This window comes from Ovis aries, chromosome 12 (assembly GCF_016772045.2).
Source record: "Ovis aries strain OAR_USU_Benz2616 breed Rambouillet chromosome 12, ARS-UI_Ramb_v3.0, whole genome shotgun sequence".
In the NCBI taxonomy this organism is placed as follows: domain Eukaryota; kingdom Metazoa; phylum Chordata; class Mammalia; order Artiodactyla; family Bovidae; genus Ovis; species Ovis aries.
In genome coordinates, this window is record NC_056065.1 from 77,023,226 (window position 1) to 77,043,660 (window position 20,435).

At 42.8% G+C, this 20,435-nt stretch overlaps 1 protein-coding gene and 1 non-coding gene across 8 annotated transcripts in view; one reads left to right on the top strand and one right to left on the bottom strand.

Moving 5' to 3' along the window:
- PTPRC (protein tyrosine phosphatase receptor type C) overlaps positions 1-20,435 on the top strand; it is a 153,314-nt gene that overhangs the window by 81,561 nt on the left and 51,318 nt on the right. For all 7 annotated transcript variants that reach the window (XM_060396233.1, XM_042229306.1, XM_042229308.1 and 4 more), the window contains 3 exons: positions 1,898-1,958; positions 16,539-16,647; positions 17,253-17,287. In XM_060396233.1, coding sequence (XP_060252216.1) covers positions 1,898-1,958; positions 16,539-16,647; positions 17,253-17,287 — 205 coding nt within the window. The remainder of the gene's footprint in view (positions 1-1,897; positions 1,959-16,538; positions 16,648-17,252; positions 17,288-20,435) is intronic.
- Positions 3,154-3,260, bottom strand: LOC114117417 (U6 spliceosomal RNA). The gene has a single exon (XR_003591116.1). It is a non-coding gene; the product is annotated as a U6 spliceosomal RNA (small nuclear RNA).

Below are 20,435 nucleotides of genomic sequence, written 5' to 3' on the forward strand. Positions count from 1 at the left end.
ATTATCTGTCACTGTCCATTTCACCTCATCTTCCTCAGCACCCAGGAAGCTCCAGGCACATTGGCTTTCTTTCTGTGTTTCAAAACACTTAGGTTTTACTCTCTTTAGGAATTTAGTGCTCTTCTCTCTTTCTGGAGTTTTCTTCTCCTATGTGTCAATCGTGATAACTTATTCTGGAAAAATATAGCTCAACACCATATTAAAGTGCAGTCTTAACATTCAAATTAGGAGACAGTTTAGCTTTCCATTCTCTTCCTCACTCTTCAAAAGACTATTGTTTTCTTCTCTGCAGTTTCCATAACTTGCTTTTATGTTTATTTCAGAACCTGTTGCTACATTTATACCTTCATGAAGGAGTAACGTTTTAGCTTTATACATCATTCTTATCTCCGGTTAATAAATTAATATAATTGTTTTTATAGTTATTAATGTATTACTTTCCATTATTATAGGTTTATTTTGATGTTCTGCTAGTTTGGGAACTGAAAGTGATTTTTGACCATTTCTTTCTCCTTTTCTTTTTTATTAATTAAGAAAAAGCTTTCAACTTATCGATTATCCTTTGCTAAAATTTTCACTCTATCCCATGTCTTTTATCCCTAACTTCTCAATGACTGACATAAAATTGAATGAATGGATTTATAAACTAGGTTGTTCTTATTATTGATAATTTCCATACAGTATGTAATTGTAATTTGGAAGCATTTTTAATTAATTTTTAAAGAAAATGTTTGTACATTTCTAATTCCTGCATTTTTTATTATGCTTAATTATTATTTTAAAAAGATAACTGGGCTTTCACAATTTCTGCCCTTCGAAATTTACACTATTTTTTACAGCTCAATGTGAGATTAATATTTATAAACATTCTGTGAGTACCGGGAGATTGTATATCCTCCACAGGGTAAAAGCTTAGGTATATTTATTTTTATAGATCTATCATATTTATCATTCAGTTCAGTTCATTTCAGTCACTCAGTCATGTCCGACTCTTTGCGACCCCATGGACTGCAGCATGCCAGGTCTCCCTGTCCATCACCAAGGTCTGGAGTTTACTCAAACTCATGTCCTTTGAGTCGGTGATGCCATCCAACCATCTCATCCTCTGTCGTCCCCTTCTCCTCCTGCCTTCAATCTTTCCCAGCATCAGAGTCTTTTCCAGTGAGTCAGTCCTTCACATCAGGTTGCCAAAGTATGTTTATCGTTAATCTCTTTTAATTATACTGTTCAAATCTACTTTTACCTCAATTGTTTTGTTTTGTTTTTTTTTTTTGACTGAAGATTCTTAATGCTTTCTTGGTCCATGCAGTTTCCCTTGTTTATCTAAATTGTTTTTGCTTGATCATGTTTAATATTTTGAACTCCTTATGTCTAAACTGTAGATGTTGCCATGTCATCAATTTGTATCATTTTAACCCTTATGAACTAAAATCACTTTAATATAAATAGTGTGATTCTTACATTAAATTGTTTCCACTTAGTCTTAAAATTTTTTTGTACAGAGTATGAGTATGTGTAACTCTAGTAAGTAGTATACACCAGAATTTCCTTTTTAAAGAAATGTGAAGATATTAGTCTATTCATAGGGAATTTTAACTTTAAATAATGAACACTTTGGTATGTTGGATTTTATTCCTTCGTGTCCACTTAGTTCTTGCTGACCATAACTATCTGTATTATTATTATTGCTAAATGGGATAAGATTTCTTTATATCACTTTCACTGGTAAATATTTAAGAAATCTGATAAGAGTATTGCCATAGTCATGAAGTTTCAAGTTATCCAGTATATATTTTAATGAAAATAAACAGCAATGTATGACAAATAGGAGTGTGTTATATTGTGATTCACAAATTTAATTTAGAAAACCTTCTTCTCTCTCATTTCTGAAACCCAGGTCTATTATCACAATACAAGATATGCTGGTCCTCGGGAGAGTACTACAGAATCAACATCTTGTAAGTCTTCTCTTGGCTATTTACTGTTTTCATGGGACATGTGTTCCCGCTTCCAATGCTCTATTATTTTACATCCGTACTCACATTTAATTATTAAATTTTCCAATTATATATTTCCATAAACATTATATTTTAAGTTGTGTGAGCAATGTACGTGCAGGTGAACATCATGTTAAAATAAGGCCTTACATTTGGGCAGGCTCGGGGCTGCCCTGTGTGGTGTGGGCCCCTCTCCTGTCCCCACACACCTGGCCACTCCACAATGCTCAATAAATGTCATAGTGGAATATTTTGTCCTGTTGGCATTTATCTGAAAACTTGAAAGAAAGGCTCCGCTACTGTCCTCAGCCACCTGTCTTCTGACATAAGCGTGTTTGTATGTAAAGTAAGCTGAGGGGCGGTCTGGTATCTTCAGTCATCTTATCACCGTGGGGCATGTGTGTGTTTGCTGTTTGTATTTTTTTTTTTTCCAAACAAATGCTTTGTGTGTGTGCTAGGTCGATCAGTGCCTCTGACTCTTTGCAGCCCCATGGACTACAGCCTGCCAGGCTCCTCTGTCTATGGGATTTCCCAGGCAGGAATACTGAAGTGGGTTGCCATTTCCTCCTCCAGGGGATCTTCCTACCCAGAGATCAAACCAGTCAACCTTACCTCCCGTGACCAAAAACTAGACTCAGTTAGCCAAAGCTGTTTATTTATCATAAGCAGGATTTTGGTCATTCTGGACATTGCTTTTCAATCATCAACTGAATGTATCTAACCTGAGGTTTCCTGAAAAAGAAATAATATCTTAAGTTCTGTTTAGGAAATTCAATTCTTGAACGCTGGTTGATTTCATAAAATAATTCATGAAGAATTTATCTACAGAGACTCCTATTATGATTCTGTTTATGATGTTCGTGTTAGGAACCAGCACATTTGTTTTGTGTTCCATGTTAGAAAGTACCTTTTTTTTGAGCTTACTTTTTATTGATGTATAGTTGAATTGTTGATTACAGTGTTGTGTTAATTACCGCTGTACAGTGAAGCATCTCACATGCAGCTAAAAGCACTCTGTGTTTATATTCTTTTCCATTATGGTTTATCCAGGATATTGAATATAGTTCCCAGTGCTATACAGGGTGACCTTGTAGTTTATCCATTATAATCTATTCAGTATGTACACCAGTTTGCATCTGCTCATCCCAAACGGCCCCCAAATATGGGGCGCTTCATGAATCTGTGTGTCTTCCTTACCCAGGAGTGGCACTAAAATTCTCTGTGTTGTTTCAGTCTTAGTATATGCGCTGCAGAAGCCAGCGCTGTTACCTTTTCTTTTTTTCTGTCCCTCAACTGTATGCTTGGCAGAGGCAGGTGTTACTACAAATCTATGTTGATGTACCCAACTAAGCTAGGATAAACAGTCCGTAAAAGCTTCCCTAGTGGCTCAGTGGTAAAGAATCCATCTGTCAATGAGACATGGGTTTGATCCCTGGAGAAGCAAATGGCAACGCACTCTAGTATTCTTGCCTGGAAAATTCTATGGAGAGAGGAGCCTGGTGGGCTATAGTCCATGGGATCACAAAGAGTCTGACGTGACTGAGTATGCCAGCAAAAATGCTTTAATCAAAGTAGAGCTGTGTGTAGGAAAAATCACTGAAATTAAATGTCATTGTAACAGTGAGGATAACAGCTGGATGTCACCACTCCCCTCTGCTTGTTCTGCTCACCAGAATGCCCAATTTTCACTATTTCTGTTTTCAGTTCTTCTTATAGTTTCCTCCATGTCTAAAAACAATATCATCTGCTGCTCTTTGGAGAGTTGCTTATTGGTCTGAGCCTGTGGAGGAAGAAGACCTCGCACTGTTTGAGTTTTCTCTGCTTGTCAGCTTTGTAAATTAAGTTAAATTCAGACCTCCAAGTGCGGTGTTACCAAGCATAGCTGGTTTTTATTTTTATTTTTTTAAGATGTTTTTGGATGCCGACCATTTTTAAAGTCTTTATTGGGTTTGTTACACTACTGCTTCCATTTAATGTTTTGGTTATTCTGGCCGTGAGGCGTGTGGGATCTTGATTCCCTGACCAGGTGTCGAACCTGCGGTCCCTGCATTGGAAGGCAAAGTCTTAACCCTGGACCACCAGGGAAGCCCCTCCACAGCTGATTCTGATGGGAGCTCACCAGTGCTCATATGCACGTGTGCATTCACGGATGCTTTATTTCCCGAAGTCTTTCCAAAGAGGGGGCATATAAAAGCATCTTATTTTCCAAACTTGCTTGACTAGGTTCCATAAAAAGTTTTAGTTCTTTCTGCTCAGATATTTTAAATGAAGGCTCCTAATGTGAAATGCCACACACATTCAGCCAGCTCTCTTGAACTTTATTTCCATGCACTTTTCTTTTCTAAGCTCTTATAATACCAACAGCTTCATTGAGTTCTTCTGATTAGGTAAACAGCTCATAGCGGCAGCACTTACTCTTGGGGGTCATAGATTCCACTGGACAATTCACACACCCATCTTTATAAGCCCAGCTTGGCACCGCTTCACTCAGAGAAACACGGAGCAGGAAACACAGTCAGAAGCAGGGTCTGGCCAAGGAATTCCTGGTAGCATTGCCCGCCGCAGTCTGTGGACCATGAACAATTCAACCCTCCAGACTCCACTGAGAAGAGTGAGGCCACCTGTGGCGGAGCGTCCCGGCTTAGAAGCTCCATGTCAAGAAAGGAGCCGATGGATCATGTGATAGTTCCCTGGGCACGGCTGCCAAAGGCGCCGACGGGGGTGAGCCCAGGGACACGATGCGCGCTGGGTGCATGCTCTCAGGGGAGCCCAGGTCAGCGCTTCCCACCAGGACGGTGGTTCATCCACGCCCGTCCTGGCCCAGACGCCATGTAGAACTCAGGGCTTGTGTGGATACCCGCCGTGTTGCCAAGTAACACAGCTGCGAGTCCATCTTTATCAGATTTTACCTTCAGTGGAGATATAGGGTTACCCCATCCTCCTTTTCTCCATAAGGCAGAAAAAGTATCAACTCTTTCTAGCAACAGATCCTCCTAAGAGATAAATCATGTTGTCCCCTTTTAATAGTGACGTCTACTCGAGGGTGGGGCGGCTCTCGAGTTGTGAATTACAGAAGCGCAGCTACTCGCAATGTATTTTACACAGTTTTTCTGGCATCACACTCTACCACCCGTAGTTTAACATTTGGGCCCTTTTCTTCTGAAGCTCTCGAGGGGTACAGCCCCAATGCCATTATAAAATTTCCCCGCATCGGTTTCCCATTTTAGAATTGCTGCATTTGAATCTCATGTATTTTTAAAACTTTACTGTTTTTTTTTAAAAGTCTGGTACTGTAAGAAGGAGATATTCCAATTTTGCATGCATTAAGATATCTTTATAATGGCACTTGATCAATATGTTACCCTGGGATGGAATCTAAGCTTAAAAATCTAGACTTTGAAAGTATTTCTGTGGACATCCCTGGTGGTCCAGTGGTTGAGTCTTCAGCTTCCTGCAGGGTGTTGTGGGTTCAGTCCTTGCTCAGGGAGCTAAGATTCCGCTTGCTGCATGGTGTGGCAAATAAACAAATAAATACCTGCAAGCTCTGTAGAAGAATTTTTCTGAAGTATGTTTGTTTGTTCCGCTGTGTCCCGTGTGACTTCCCGGCTTCTTTTTCTTTTCCTATGTCCCCGTGTTTTATTTTCTTCCGGGAGCGTTTCGGCTCTCCTCTTTATTCTTGGTCGTCCGTGGGTCTTTTGCACTTATTTTCCTGGATGCTACTGGCCTTTGTGACCTGGAGACTACTATCTGTGGAAAATTTTCTTTGGTTCACTTTCTTTTTGCTGGCCTGTTGGAGTTCGTCTGGATCACATTTTGGAGTCTGAAGTTGATGTATTATTTTGGCATCCATCTTTCGTGAGAGGGTTTCCTTAAGGGCTTGGTTCTCAGTGGCGATTTCATCCTAGTTACAGTGAGACACAGGGGAAAAGATGATTAGAAGTTCCGTCGTCCTTAAAGGGCCGTGTGGGCCGCGGAGATCCCCTGTGTTGTTACTGATCATCCATTGTCTCCAGACATGCAGTTTGGGCAGCCCTTGGCCTGGCTGAGTCACTCCATGCTTCCGGCTGTAAAAGAAACGTCTCATGCTCAGTAAATCTCGCACAGATCATGTAGAAAATAGGTTTCTCTTATTTTCATACTTCTCTATCTTTTCCCCCTTAAATCCAAGGAAAATATATAATTGTTTTATTGGCTTATTCACCTGTCTAGCCGTTGTTTCCCCCCAGAGAGAAGGAAGATTCCCTCCAAGCTGGTGCCTTTTTATGCTGTGTTTTCTGTCCTATCCCCAGAGACCGTCATGGTTGTAGGAAGCATAGCATTTGCTCGGTCAGTGTGGCATGAGTGAGGGGTATTGATCAGTTAAGACAGTGGTGGATGCCGTAACAGATAGATCCCCAAATCGCTGTGGCGTAACTGAGTAGACACTGCTTCTTTTCTTAATCACTTTTAAAAATTGGAGTGTAGTTGCTTCACAGTTGCTGGGTTAGTTTCTGCTGTACAGTGGAGTGACTTATGTACACGCACACATGCATCTCCTTGCTCTTGGACCTGCACCCCTCAGCCCACCCCTCTAGGTCGTCGCAGAGCAGTGAGCTGAGCTGAGCTGAGCTGAGCTGGGCAGGCTTTGCTGTCCATCCCCAACTCCCGCGGACAGCGGCTTCCCGCGGGTAGCGTGCGTGTCTCAGTGCTCGGCCCTCAGTTCGTCCCCCTCCTTGGTGCCCGCCTGTCTGCCCTCTACATCTGCATCGGCACTCCTGCCCTGCGAAGAGGTTCGTCTGTACCATTTCTCTAGATTACACGTACTGACATTAATACCCATTATTTGTTTTCCTCTTTCTGACTTACTTCACTCTGTCTGATGGGCTCTAGGTCCGTTTCTACTCCAACTGGGGATGTTTATGTCCTTGTCAAGGGCAGAGTCCTGCTCCACACACTCATTCAAAGCTCCATGCGGACCCAGGGGCTGCCCTCTCCAGAGGTGGCTCCTGAATTTGGGATGACAACCAAGCTCCAGCCAACACTCTGGAGAAGAGAATGTAGGGTCTTTCACAGGGTGGAAAATACCAGACCCAGCTGTGATTGAGATGCCTGCTACCCTTATCTCAGTTACCTGTACAGACTTAACAGCAAGGGAGAGAAAATAAGTCTGCTTGAAGAGTTAGCTAGGGCCAGCCACGGGCAGAGGAGGGGAGCAGGGTCGGGGAGGAGGCCAGTTGTTCCCCTCAACCCCACAGACTGTCTCTAGCCGAAAGCACATGGGACAGGTAGCTGTGTATTCATTTTCTCTTGCTGTCTAACGGGTTAAACCAGCAGCTTCACACCATACCCATTGATTTATTAGCTCACAATTCCGTAGTCAGAGTTCCGGCTCCGTGTGACTGGGTCTTCTGAAACCTAGATGTCGGCCAGGATGAGTTTTTGTCTGGAGAACATGCATACAAATGCTTCCAGGGTTGATCCAGGTTGGCGGAGTCCTGTTTCTTGCTGTGGTGGGACCGCTGGCCTGATTTCCTTGGGGTCCTGGGGCCAAGGCTCGCACTCAGCTCCCAGAAGCCCCTCGTGTTCTTTTCAGCTGACCTGCTCCAGACAGCCTGGGGAGTCCTTCAGCACCTCAAATCACTGACTTCAGCTTTTTTAAAGGACTCGTGGTTAGGTCATGCTCACCCAGAACAGTCTTGGTGTCTTCCAGCGGGAAAGTCCCCGCTGACTTGAGGCTGGGGTTTGCTCTGCAGCTTCTTTGTCGTAGTGCCTACATTAGTGGTTGATGAGATAACCGAGACTGGAAACCTTGGGCACCATCTGGAAATTCTCCTCACCACCCATCTCCTTCAAAGCACCCAGGCTTCTCAGCCCACCCCCACCTCAAATGTATAGTTTCTGTATTGCCTTAGAAACATGATTTAGGAGGGTTGAATTTGTTTCCTCACCTACAAGAGCAAGAATGCTGGGTCTCTGCCCATCTTCATGAAGCACGGTGACCGCAGCAGCAGTAGTGAACCCTGATGTAGATAAAGGTCCTCCACTCCCACCATCAGTTCAGTTCAGTCCCTCAGTCGGGTCTAACTCTTTTTGATCCCATGGACTGCAGCATGCCAGGCTTCCCTGTCCATCACCAACTCCCGGAGCTTGCTCAATCTCATGTCCACCAAGTCCATGATGCCATCCAACCGTCTCATCCTCTGTCATCCCTTTCTCCTGCCTTCAATCTTTCCCCAGAATCAGGGTCTTTTCCAGTGAGTCAATTCTTTGCATCAGGTGGCCAGAGGATTGGAGTTTCAGCTTTAGCATCAATCTTTCCAACGACTATTCAGGACCGACTTCCTTTAGGGCTCCCACCATGCACAAAGTCAATTCGTAATCCATCACTGTAATCTCTCTCTTGCCATTACCCTGGAATCCCTTGATCCTGGAACCAACGTCCATGACCAACAGCCTTCTTTTTCTCCTGGCTCATCATTTCCCTCCCCTGCTGGATAGGTCTCGTCGGCATGCAGTGTTTAAAAGCAAACAAGCAGGAGCAACTGCAATATCTCTCCTGACCCCGTTTCCTCTTCAGCTGCCGCCCAAGTTCTCCACCCGCACACCTGTCAACAGCAAACCACCTTTCATCCTGCTTTCATGAGAGTCCCTTTGCCGGCTGCATCTTTTCCTCCTACTTTTTAACCCTGCATGTCTCAGGACTGAGTCTTGGGACTTCTGTCCACTTTTAATTTCCGGGTTAATCATTCAGTCTTCACAGCTTTAAGCAACAGCTGTATGTTGGAGACCCTCTGTCCAGTCTCAGATCCCTTCTAGCCAGCTTCCTACTTGGCACCTCCACTTGGGTGTCTACTTGTCCTTTCAGACTCTCAAATCCCAAACTGAGCTTCTGTTTCCCTCTGAGGGCTGCTCCGCACAGCCTTCATGGTCTTCACTGATTATGGTGCTGTATGACTTCTTTCTCCTAACACCTGCGCTACCAGCCTCATCTGAGCCACTGTCAAATTTTGCCTGGATGATAGTACTTTCAACAAGGGGATTATACAAATCTGTATAATGCCCAAGTCACAGTTTATTTCTCCTCTACTCAAAATCCTGCAGGTGGTACAGATTTAACTCAAATACCAAGGCAAGCGGGCATTCCCTGGAGGCCCAATGGCTCACGCTCTGTGCTCTCTCTCTGGAGGGTGTGGGTTCCAACCCTGATTGGGGAGCTAAGATCTTACAAATATAGTGGTGCAGCAAAACAACAAACAAGCAAACACACACACACACACACACACACACACACACACACACACACACACCAGTGTGACCTTAAATGCTTCACAATCCCCTCCAATCTTACCCTTGCCCTCTGCTGACTCATTCTCAGCTGGCATCTCCTGATGCCCATCCCTCTCCCCTACTCCAGCCTCAGGGGATTCCTGCTGCTCCTTGGATGCTAGGTGTGTTCCTGCCTCTAGGCTGTCACCTAATCCAACCTGTGCCAGAACAAGCATCCCCCAGATACCTGTCCAGCTAACTCCTCACCTTCTCAGTTCAGTTCAGTTCAGTTCAGTCACCTAGTTGTGTCTGACTCTTTGCGACCCCATGGATTGCAGCACGCCAGGCCTCCCTGTCCATCACCAACTCCCAGAGCTTGCCAAACTCATGTCCATGGAGTTGGTGATGCCATCCAACTATCTCATCCTCTGTCGCCCTCTTCTCCTACTGCCTTCAACCTTTCCCAGCATCAGAGTCTTTTCCAATGAGTCAGTTCTTCACATCAGGTGGCCAAAGGATTGGAGTTTCAGCTTCAGCATCAGTCCTTCCAATGAATATTCAGGACGGATCTCCTTTAGGATGGACTGGTATGATCTCCTCAGAGTCCAAGGGACTCTCGGGAGTCTCCGCCAACACCACAGTTCAAAAGCATCAATTCTTTGGCACTCAGCTTTCTTTCCAGTCCAACTCTCCCATCCATACATGACCACTGGAAAAACCATAGCTTTGACTAGACAGAACTTTGTTGGCAAAGTAATGTCTCTGCTTTTTAATACGCTATCTAGATTGGTTATAACTTTTGTTCCAAGGAGTAAGCGTCTTTGAATTTCATGGGTGCAGTCATTATCTGCAGTGATTTTGAAGTCACCAAAAATAAACTGTGTCTCTGTTTCCACTGTTTTCCCATTTATTTGCCATAAAGTGATGGGACCAGATGCCATGATCTTAGTTTTCTGAATGTTGACCTTTCAGCCAACTTTTTCACTCTCCTCTTTCACTTTTATCAAGATGCTCTTTAGTTCTTCTTTGCTTTCTGCATAAGGATGGGGTCATCTGCATATCTGAGGTTATTGATATTTCTCCCAGCAATCCAGCTTGTGCTTCATCCAGCCTAGCATTTCTCATGATGTACTCTGCATAGAAGTTAAATAAGCAAGGTGACAGTATACAGCCTTGACATACTCTTTTTCTGATTCGGAACCAGTCTGTTGTTCCATGTCCAGTTCTAACTGTTGCTTCCTGAACTCAAGAGGCAGGTCAGGTGTTCTGGTATTCCCATCTCTTGAAAAATTTTCCATAGTTTATTGTTATCCACACAGTCAAAGGCTTTGGCATAGTCAATAAAGCAAAAGTAAACATTATTTTTTGGAACTCTTTTGCTTTTTTGATGATCCAGCGGACGTTGGCAATTTGATCTCTGGTTCCTCTGCCTTTTCTAAATCCAGCTTGAACATCTGGAAGTTCATAGTTCACGTACTGCTGAAGCCTGGCTTGGAGATTTTGAGCATTACTTTACTAGTGTGTGAGATGAGGGCAATTGTGCAGCAGTTTGAGCATTCTTTGGCATTGCCTTTCTTGGGATTAGAATGCAAACTGACCTTTTCCAGTCCTGTGGCCACTGCTGAGTTTTCCAAATTTGCTGGCATATTGAGTGCAGCACTTTCACAGCATCATCTTTTAGGATTTGAAACAGCTCCACTGGAATTCCATCACCTCTACTAGCTTTGTTCGTAGTGATGCTTCCTAATGCCCACTTGACTTCACATTCCAAGATGTCTGTGTCTAGGTTAGTGATCACATCATCATGATTATCTGGGCCATGAAGGTCTTTTTTGTACAGTTCTCCTGTGTATTCTTGCCACCTCTTCTTAATATCTTCTGCTTCTGTTAGGTCCAGACCATTTCTGTCCTTTATCGAGCCCATCTTTGCATGAAATGTTCCCTTGGTATCTCTAATTTTCTTGAAGAGATGTCTAGTCTTTCAAATTCCATTGTTTTCCTCTATTTCTTTGCATTGATCACCGAGGAAGGCTTTCTTATCTCTCCTTGCTATTCTTTGGAACTCTGCATTCAAATGAGTGTATCTTTCTTTTTCTCCTTTGCTTTTTGCTTCTCTTCTTTTCACAGCTATTTGTAAGGCCTCCTCAGACAGCCATTTTGCCTTTTTGCATTTCTTTTCCATGGGGATGGTCTTGATCCCTGTCTCCTGTACAGTGTCACGAACCTCCATCCATAGTTCTTCAGGGACTCTGTCTATCAGATCTAATCCCTTGAATCTGTCACTTCCACTGTATAATCATAAGGGATTTGATTTAGATCATACCGGAATGGTCTAGTGGTTTTCCCTACTTTCTTCAATTTAAGTCTGAATTTGGCAATAAGGAGTTCATGATGTGAGCCACAGTCAGCTCCCTGTCTTGTTTTTGCTGACTGTATAGGGCTTCTCCATCTTGGCTGCAAATGATATAATCAGTCTGATTTCAGCATTGACCCTCTGGTGATGCCCATGTGTAGCCCCTTCTCTTGTGTTGCTGGAAGAGGGTGTTTGCACTGACCAGTGCATTCTCTTGGTAAAACTCTATTATCCTTTCTCCTGCTTCATTCTGTACTCGAAGGCCAAATTTGCCTGTTACTCCAAGTATCTCTTCCTACTTTTGCATTCCAATCCCCTATAATGAAGGGGACATTATAGGGTGTTAGTTTTTTTGGGTGTTGTTCTAGAAGTTCTTGTAGGTCTTCATAGAACCATTCAACTTCAGCTTCTTCAGCATTACAGGTTGAGGCATAGACTTGGATTACTGTGATATTGAATAGTTTGCCTTGAAAATGAACAGAGATCACTGTCATTTTTGAGACCACATCCAAGTATTGCATTTTGGACTCTTTCGTTGACTACTCTTTTGATGGCTACTCCATGTCTTCTAAGGGATTCTTGCCCACAGTAGTAGATATAAGGGTCATGTGAGTTAGATTCCTCCATTCCAGTCCATTTTAGTTCCCTGATTCCTAAAATGTTGATGTTCACTCTTGCCATCTCCTGTTTGACCACTTCCAATTTGCCTTGTTTCATGGACCTAACATTCCAGGTACCTATGCAATATTGCTCTTTACAGCATCGGACTTTCAGCTGGGCATTGTTTTTACTTTGGCTCCATCCATTGATTCTTTCTGGAGTTATTTCTCCACTGATCTCCAGAAGCATATTGGGCACCTACCCACCTGGGATGTTCATCTTTCAGTGTCTTATCCTTTTGCCTTTTCACACTGTTCATGGGGGTTCTCAAGGCAAGAATACTGAAGTGTTTTGCCATTCCCTTCTCCACTGGACCACGTTTTGTCAGAACTCTCCACCACGACCCATCTGTCTTGGTTGGCCCTACATGGCATGCCTCATAGTTTCATTGAGTTAGAGAAGGCTGTGGTCCAAATGACCAGATTGGTTAGTTTTCTGTAATTGTGGTTTTCAGCCTGTTTGCCCTCTGATGGAGAAGGATAAGAGGCTTATTGGAGCTCCCTGGTGGAGAGACTGATTGAGGGGGTAACTGTGTTTTGTTCTGATGGGTGGGACCATGCTCAGTAAATCTTTAACCCAATTTTCTGTTGATGGGTGGGGCTGTGTTCCCTCTGTTATTTACCTGGGACATAACTATGATAGAGGTAATGAAGACAATGGCAACCTCCTTCCAAAGGTCCCATGATGCACTGCTGCACTCAGTGCCCCCAACCCTGCAGCAGGCCACCAGCAACCCATGCCTCTGCGGAGACTCCTGGACACTCACGGGCGAGTCTGGGTCAGTCTCTTGTGGGGTCACTGCTCCTTTCTCCTGGGTCCATATGTGTAGAAGTTTCTGTTTTTGCCCTCCCAGATTCTGTTTACCATCTGAGCCACCAGGGAAGTCAATATTGAAATCAGACTGATTATATTCTTTGCAGCCAAAGATGGAGAAACTCTATACAGTCAGCAAAAACAAGACTGGGAGCTGACTGTGGCTCACATAATGAACTCCTTATTGCCAAATTCAGACTTAAATTGAAGAAAGTAGGGAAAACCACTAGACCATTCAGGTATGATCTAAATCAAATCCCTTATAATTATACAGTGGAAGTGAGAAATGGATTTAAGGGATTAGATATGATAGACAGAGTGCCTGATGAACTATGGATGGAGATTCATGACAGTGTACAGGAGACAGGGATCAAGACCATCCCCATGGAAAAGAAATGCAAGAAAGCAAAATGGCTGTCTGAGGAGGCCTTACAAATAGCTGTGAAAAGAAGAGAAGCAAAAAGCAAAGGAGAAAAAGAAAGATACACTCATTTGAATGCAGAGTTCCAAAGAATAGCAAGGAGAGACAAGAAGGCCTTCCTCAGTGATCAATGCAAAGAAATAGAGGAAAACAATGGAATTTGAAAGACTAGAGATCTCTTCAAGAAAATTAGAGATATCAAGGGAACATTTCATGCAAAGATGGGCTCAATAAAGGACAGAAATGGTCTGGACCTAACAGAAGCAGAAGATATTAAGAAGAGGTGGCAAGAATACACAGGAGAACTGTACAAAAAAGATCTTCACGACCCGGATAATCACGATGGTGTGATCACTCACCTAGAGCCAGACATCTTGGAATGTGAAGTCAAGTGGGCATTAGGAAGCATCACTACGAACAAAGCTAGTGGAGGTGATGGAATTCCAGTGGAGCTGTTTCAAATCCTGAAAGATGATGCTGTGAAAGTGCTGCACTCAATATGCCAGCAAATTTGGAAAACTCAGCAGTGGCCACAGGACTGGAAAAGGTCCGTTTGCATTCTAATCCCAAGAAAGGCAATGCCAAGGAATGCTCAGACTACTGCACAATTGCACTCATTTCACATGCTAGTAAAGTAATGCTCAAAATTCTCCAAGCCAGGCTTCAGCTTGAACCATGAACTTCCAGATGTTCAAGCTGGTTTCAGAAAAGGCAGAGGAACCAGAGATCAAATTGCAAACATCCGCTGGATCATGGAAAAAGCAAGAAAGTTCCAGAAAAACATCTACTTTTGCTTTATTGACTATGCCAGAGCCTTTGACTATGTGGATCACAATAAACTGTGGAAAATTCTTCAAGAGATGGGAATACAGACCACCTGACCTGCCTCTGGAGAAATCTGTATGCAGGTCAGGAAGCAACAGTTAGAACTGGACATGGAACAACAGACTGGTTCCAAAAAGGAAAAGGAGTATGTCAAGGCTGTATATTGTCACCCCACTTATTCAACTTCTATGCAGAGTACATCATGAGAAACGCTGGACTGGAAGAAACGCAAGCTGGAATCAAGATTGCCAGGAGAAATATCAATAACCTCAGATATGCAGATGACACCACCCTTATGGCAGAAAGTGAAGAGGAGCTAAAAAGCCTCTTGATGAAAGTGAAAGAGGAGAGTGAAAAAGTTGGCTGAAAGCTCAACATTCAGAAAACAAAGATCATGGCATCCGGTCCCATCACTTCAAGGGAAATAGATGGGGAAACAGTGGAAACAGTGGCAGACTTTATTTTTTTGGACTCCAAAATCACTGCAGATGGTGACTGCAGCCATGAAATTAAAAGACGCTTCCTCCTTGGAAGAAAAGTTATGACCAACCTAGACAGCATATTCAAAAGCAGAGACATTGCTTTGCCAACAAAGGTCCGTCTAGTCAAGGCTATGGTTTTTCCTGTGGTCATGTATGGATGTGAGAGTTGGACTGTGAAAAAGGCTGAGTGATGAAGAACTGATGCTTTTGAACTGTGGTGTTGGAGAAGACTCTTTAGAGTCCCTTGGACTGCAAGGAGATCCAACCAGTCCATTCTGAAGGAGATCAGTCCTGGGATTTCTTTGGAAGGAATGATGCTAAAGCTGAAACGCCAGTACTTTGGCCACCTCATGCGAAGAGTTAACTCATTGGAAAAGACTGTGATGCTGGGAGGGATTGGGGGCAGGAGGAAAAGGGGACGACCGAGGATGGGATAGCTGGATGGCATCACTGACTCGATGGACGTGAATCTGGGTGAATTCTGGGAGATGGTGAGGGACAGGGAGGCCTGGCGTGCTGTGATTCATGGGGTCGCCAAGAGTCGGACACGACTGAGTGACTGAACTGAACTGAACTGATGTCCCAATGCTATGCTACTGTGGATCAAACTTAGCCTCAGTTTACTAATTAGAGATGTAGATACTACGATAATAAGGGTTGTGGCCAAGGTCCCAATCAGGAAGTGGTGTATCTAGGCTGGGAACCCAAGAGGTTTGTATCCAGGACTGAGACCCTGATGTCCCCACATTATTTCACTGGACTTTCACCGTAGATGAACAGTATTACCTACTTGTTCAGGACAAGAGATATTTCTAATAAGCGGTCTTTTCTCTGCCCTTCCTTCAAGAAAGGATGTGGTTTCACATTAAACCTTTGTGAAAATTCATGTCAGGATAAGTCTAGTATCAAGTGTAGAATAAAATAATTTTGTCCTGTGGTTAATTGATTTTATACCTCAATAAGCAGGTTTATCTCATGTAGGGCAATGACCTTTCTGATCCCCTTAAGAAGCTAGCTAGTTCTGCACAGTCCATTCTGAAGGAGATCAGCCCTGGGATTTCTTTGGAAGGAATGATGCTAAAGCTGAAACTCCAGTACCTTGGCCACCTCATGTGAAAAGTTGACTCATTGGAAAAGACTCTGATGCTGGGAGGGATTGGGGGCAGGAGGAGAAGGGGACGACCGAGGATGAGATGGCTGGATGGCATCACTGACTTGATGGACATGAATCTGAGTGAACTCCAGGAGTTGATGGTGGACAGGGAGGCCTGGCGTGCTGCGATTCATGGGGTCGCAAAGAGTCGGACACGACTGAGCGACTGAGCTGAACTGAACCGAGTTCTGCACATAAAGTATAGGAGGTTATCTCTGAGAATCGTAACTAGATTACCTATGTGATCCCTTTCTAACGGAGTGACCAACATAAAGAGAATTAATCTAAATGGTAGTGTCTCATAAATGGACATTATTTAGTAGAAAGGAAGAGAATTGCTCTTGCATACTCTATGAATTCTTAAAATATGAAATATTTTATTGGTTCTGAACCAATAAATGGCTGAGATATGGACAAGACTTTACAAAATCAGAGACATCCTATCTTTGGTCTCATTATAAAAATTATATTTTTTAAAAACTTCCAAAGAAATGAAAGTGTTAAAATGTAAGTACTTTAAGTGATTTCTCAAAGAATCCAGCAACATGTTTGACGTAAGCTCTCTTCCTGTGTTCTTTTTCATTCCTAGACAATGCTAAAGCAGTCATCATATTTTTGGTGTTTCTGATTATTGTGACATCGATAGCCCTGCTCATTGTTCTCTATAAGATCTATGATCTGCATAAGAAAAGATCCAGGTAAGAGTTGATTTCAAAGCAAAAAGATAATAATAGTAGTTATAATGGTCAAAGTCCCATTTATGAGGCCAACTTGGAACCAATTAAGTGGAATTCACAGATGACAGTAAGACGTCTAGGACATCATTAACCTTTGATGAAAGACTTTCCTATGGTCTTATTGGTTTATATTAAATGTTATTTTTTCTATGTTTACTAATAATGGGATAGATTTCCTTCAGTAATAACCAATGAAAAGAATGTGTCTGTTCTTTTAGTACGAAGTGGGTCATAGGTATCTAGAAGGGACAATGGAGAGAAATACATTGGGAAGCATAGACATTCCTCTCGCCAGGAACAACTACACTTTATGAAAATCAAGAAGTTCCAAATGAAAAAATGCGGTCACTTCTCTGAGACTGACCAACCTCCCATGGTTGGTTCCCCACCCCCTACCTTTCTTCCCCTCCCCCCCGCTTTATGCCTTCTTACCCCCTCCCCTCTTCCCTTTCATCCTCCCCATCTCTACTTCCTCCTTCCCCCAAGATGCTCATCAAATATAAATTGCTTGCCAACTGAATTCTGTTTCTTAAGAGTATGCAAACTTACATGTCTTATCTTTACAGCAATTTAGATGAGCAGCAGGAACTAGTGGAAAGGGGTAAGTGTGCACGTTTTTTTAACTGGCGAATATCTCCCTTGTTTTATGTAATAATTCAACATTTAAAAAATCTAACCTGGACTTCCTCTGTGATAAAATTTAAATTCATGGATGTGTTGATTTAACCAGCAAGGATCTGTACCTTCTCAGAGTGTGCCTGAAACTACGGCAGTGACAGGTCACAGACTCTGCATTTAACATTTTAGGGTCTAGCAGAGGAAGACAGATGCAGACAACTATGGTAGAATTTGCTAGATGCCGCAGGCACGGGCTGTGTACAGTCCTGAAAGCTGTCTATGCAGAAGGCAAGAAGCTAGGTCTTCTAAGGTGGTGGGGATTCATTAGACCAACAAAGGAGCGTGATGGAAGAGCAGATGGAAGGGCATACAGGCAGGGAGGTGGCAAGTGTGTTCACGTCCCTGCAAAGGTGGGACAGGGGCCGTTCCCACTAAAGGCACATTGACAGACACGACAAAAGACCGCACCCTGACTTTGGAAATGAAAGCATATTTCATCTTGTCTCTCTCTCTTTTTTTTCCACTTTTACTGTACTTTTTTCAGTTCTCTTTAAACATGTGTTTTTTGATCCAGTAAAATGGGGATGGGGTTACAGAAGTTGAAACTGTGTTTATAATAAAGAAAATGATTTGGTGTTGTGTGCTCAAGATCGCAAACATTTCAGAACCCCTCTCTTTGGTTTTAACTTGTCTTGGAAAGGGTCAAGGAGCATTTATTTCAGAGTTGCCACAGATTGCCCCTTGGAGTGGTTAGAACTTACCCAAATGCCATAAAACCTCCAAGGTGGCCCTAGGTCAGGATGAATGAATGCCTGGAGCTCTAACCATCCAAAGGAACACGTGTACATGGACAGTTTGATAGTTGTGATTGGATAGAAGATTTCCACAGTCAAAAAGCTAAATATCACCCTAATGAACATTTTTTTCATCTAATAAATAGGGAACATTAACATGGATACTAAAAGAAATGCTGCTGGATGTACATGGATGGGAGCAGGGACATAACTTTCAACACATGTGGCAGCTTATAGTCTCTCAAGATTCTGAAACTTGTTTGTCAGTGTCCATATGCAATTATAGCTCTTTACTTTAATATATTTTGTTCTTTAGTAAGTTATTTTGCAATTCTGGTATATAATGAGTTTCATACTCTGGTGGTGTGAAAAATGAACGCAGTCTGTTTACACTCAAGTATGGGAATGGCAAGCCACTTCAGTATTCTTACCTTGAGAACCCCATGAACAGTAAGAAAAGGCAAAATGATAGGATACCAAAAGAGGAACTCCCCAGGTCATTAGGTGCCCAATATGCTACTGGAGATCAGTGGAGAAATAACTCCAGAAAGAATGAAGGGATTGAGCCAAAGCAAAAACAATACCCAGTTGTGCATATGACTGGTGTTAAAAGCAAGATCCGATGCTGTAAAGAACAATATTGCATAGGAACCTGGAATGTCAGGTCCATGAATCAAGGCAAATTGGAAGTGGTCAAACAAGACATGGCAAGGTGAACGTCGACATTCTAGGAGTCAGCGAATTAAAATGGACTGGAATGGGGAATTTAACTCAGATGACCATTATATCTACTACTGCAGGGAAGAAATCCCTCAGAAGAAATGGAGTAGCCATCATGGTCAACAAAAGAGTCCGAAATGCAGTACTTGGATGCAATCTTAAAAACGACAGAATGACCTCTGTTCATTTCCAAGGCAAGCCATTCAATATTACAGTTATCCAAGTCTGTGCCCCAACCAGTAATGCTGAAGAAGCTGAAGTTGAACGGTTTTATGAAGACCTACAAGACCTTTTAGAACTAACACCCAAAAAAGATGTCCTTTTCATTATAGGGGACTGGAATGCTAAAGTAGGAAGTCAGAAACACCTGGAGTAACAGGAAAATTTGGCCTTGGAATGCGGAATGAAGCAGGGCAAAGACTAATAGAGTTTTGCCAAGAAAATGCACTGGTCATAGCAAACACCCTCTTCCAACAACACAAGAGAAGACTCTACACATGGACATCACCAGATGGTCAACACCAAAATCAGATTGATTATATTCTATGCAGCCAAAGATGGAGAGGATCTACAAGGTCAACAAAAACAAGACCGGGAGCTGACTGTGGCTCAGATCATGACCTCCTTATTACCAAATTCAGACTTAAATTGAAGAAAGTAGGGAAAACCGCTAGATCATTCAGGTATGACCTAAATCAAGTCCCTTATGATTCTACAGTGGAGGTAAGAAATAGATTTAAGGGCCTAGATCTGATAGATAGAGTGCCTGATGAACTATGGAATGAGGTTCGTGACATTGTACAGGAGACAGGGATCAAGACCATCCCCATGGAAAAGAAATGCAAAAAAGCAAAATGGCTGTCTGAGGAGGCCTTACAAATAGCTGTGAAAAGAAGAGAGGCGAAAAGCAAAGGAGAAAAGGAAAGATATAAGCATCTGAATGCAGAGTTCCAAAGAATAGCAAGAAGAGATAAGAAAGCCTTCTTCAGCAATCAATGCAAAGAAATAGAGGAAAAGAACAGAGAAAGACTAGAGATCTCTTCAAGAAAATTAGAGATACAAAGGGAACATTTCATGCGAAGATGGGCTCGATAAAGCACAGAAGTGGCATGGACCTAACAGAAGCAGAAGATATTAAGAAGAGGTGGCAAGAATACACGGAAGAACTATACAAAAAAGATCTTCACGACCCAGATAATCATGATGATGTGATCACTAATCTAGAGCCAGACATCTTGGAATGTGGGCCTTAGAAAGCATCACTATGAACAAAGCTAGTGGAGGTGATGGAGTTCCAGTGGAGCTGTTTCAAATCCTGAAAGATGATGCTGTGAAAGTGCTGCACTCAATATGCCAGCAAATTTGGAAAACTCAGCAGTGGCCACAGGACTGGAAAAGGTCCGTTTTCATTCCAATTCCAAAGAAAGGCAATGCCAAAGAATGCTCAAACTACCGCACAATTGCACTCATCTCACATGCTAGTAAAGTAATGCTCAAAATTCTCCAAGCCAGGCTTCAGCAATACGTGAACCGTGAACTCCCTGATGTTCAAGCTGGTTTTAGAAAAGGCAGCGGAACCAGAGATCACATTGCCAACATCCACTGGATCATGGAAAA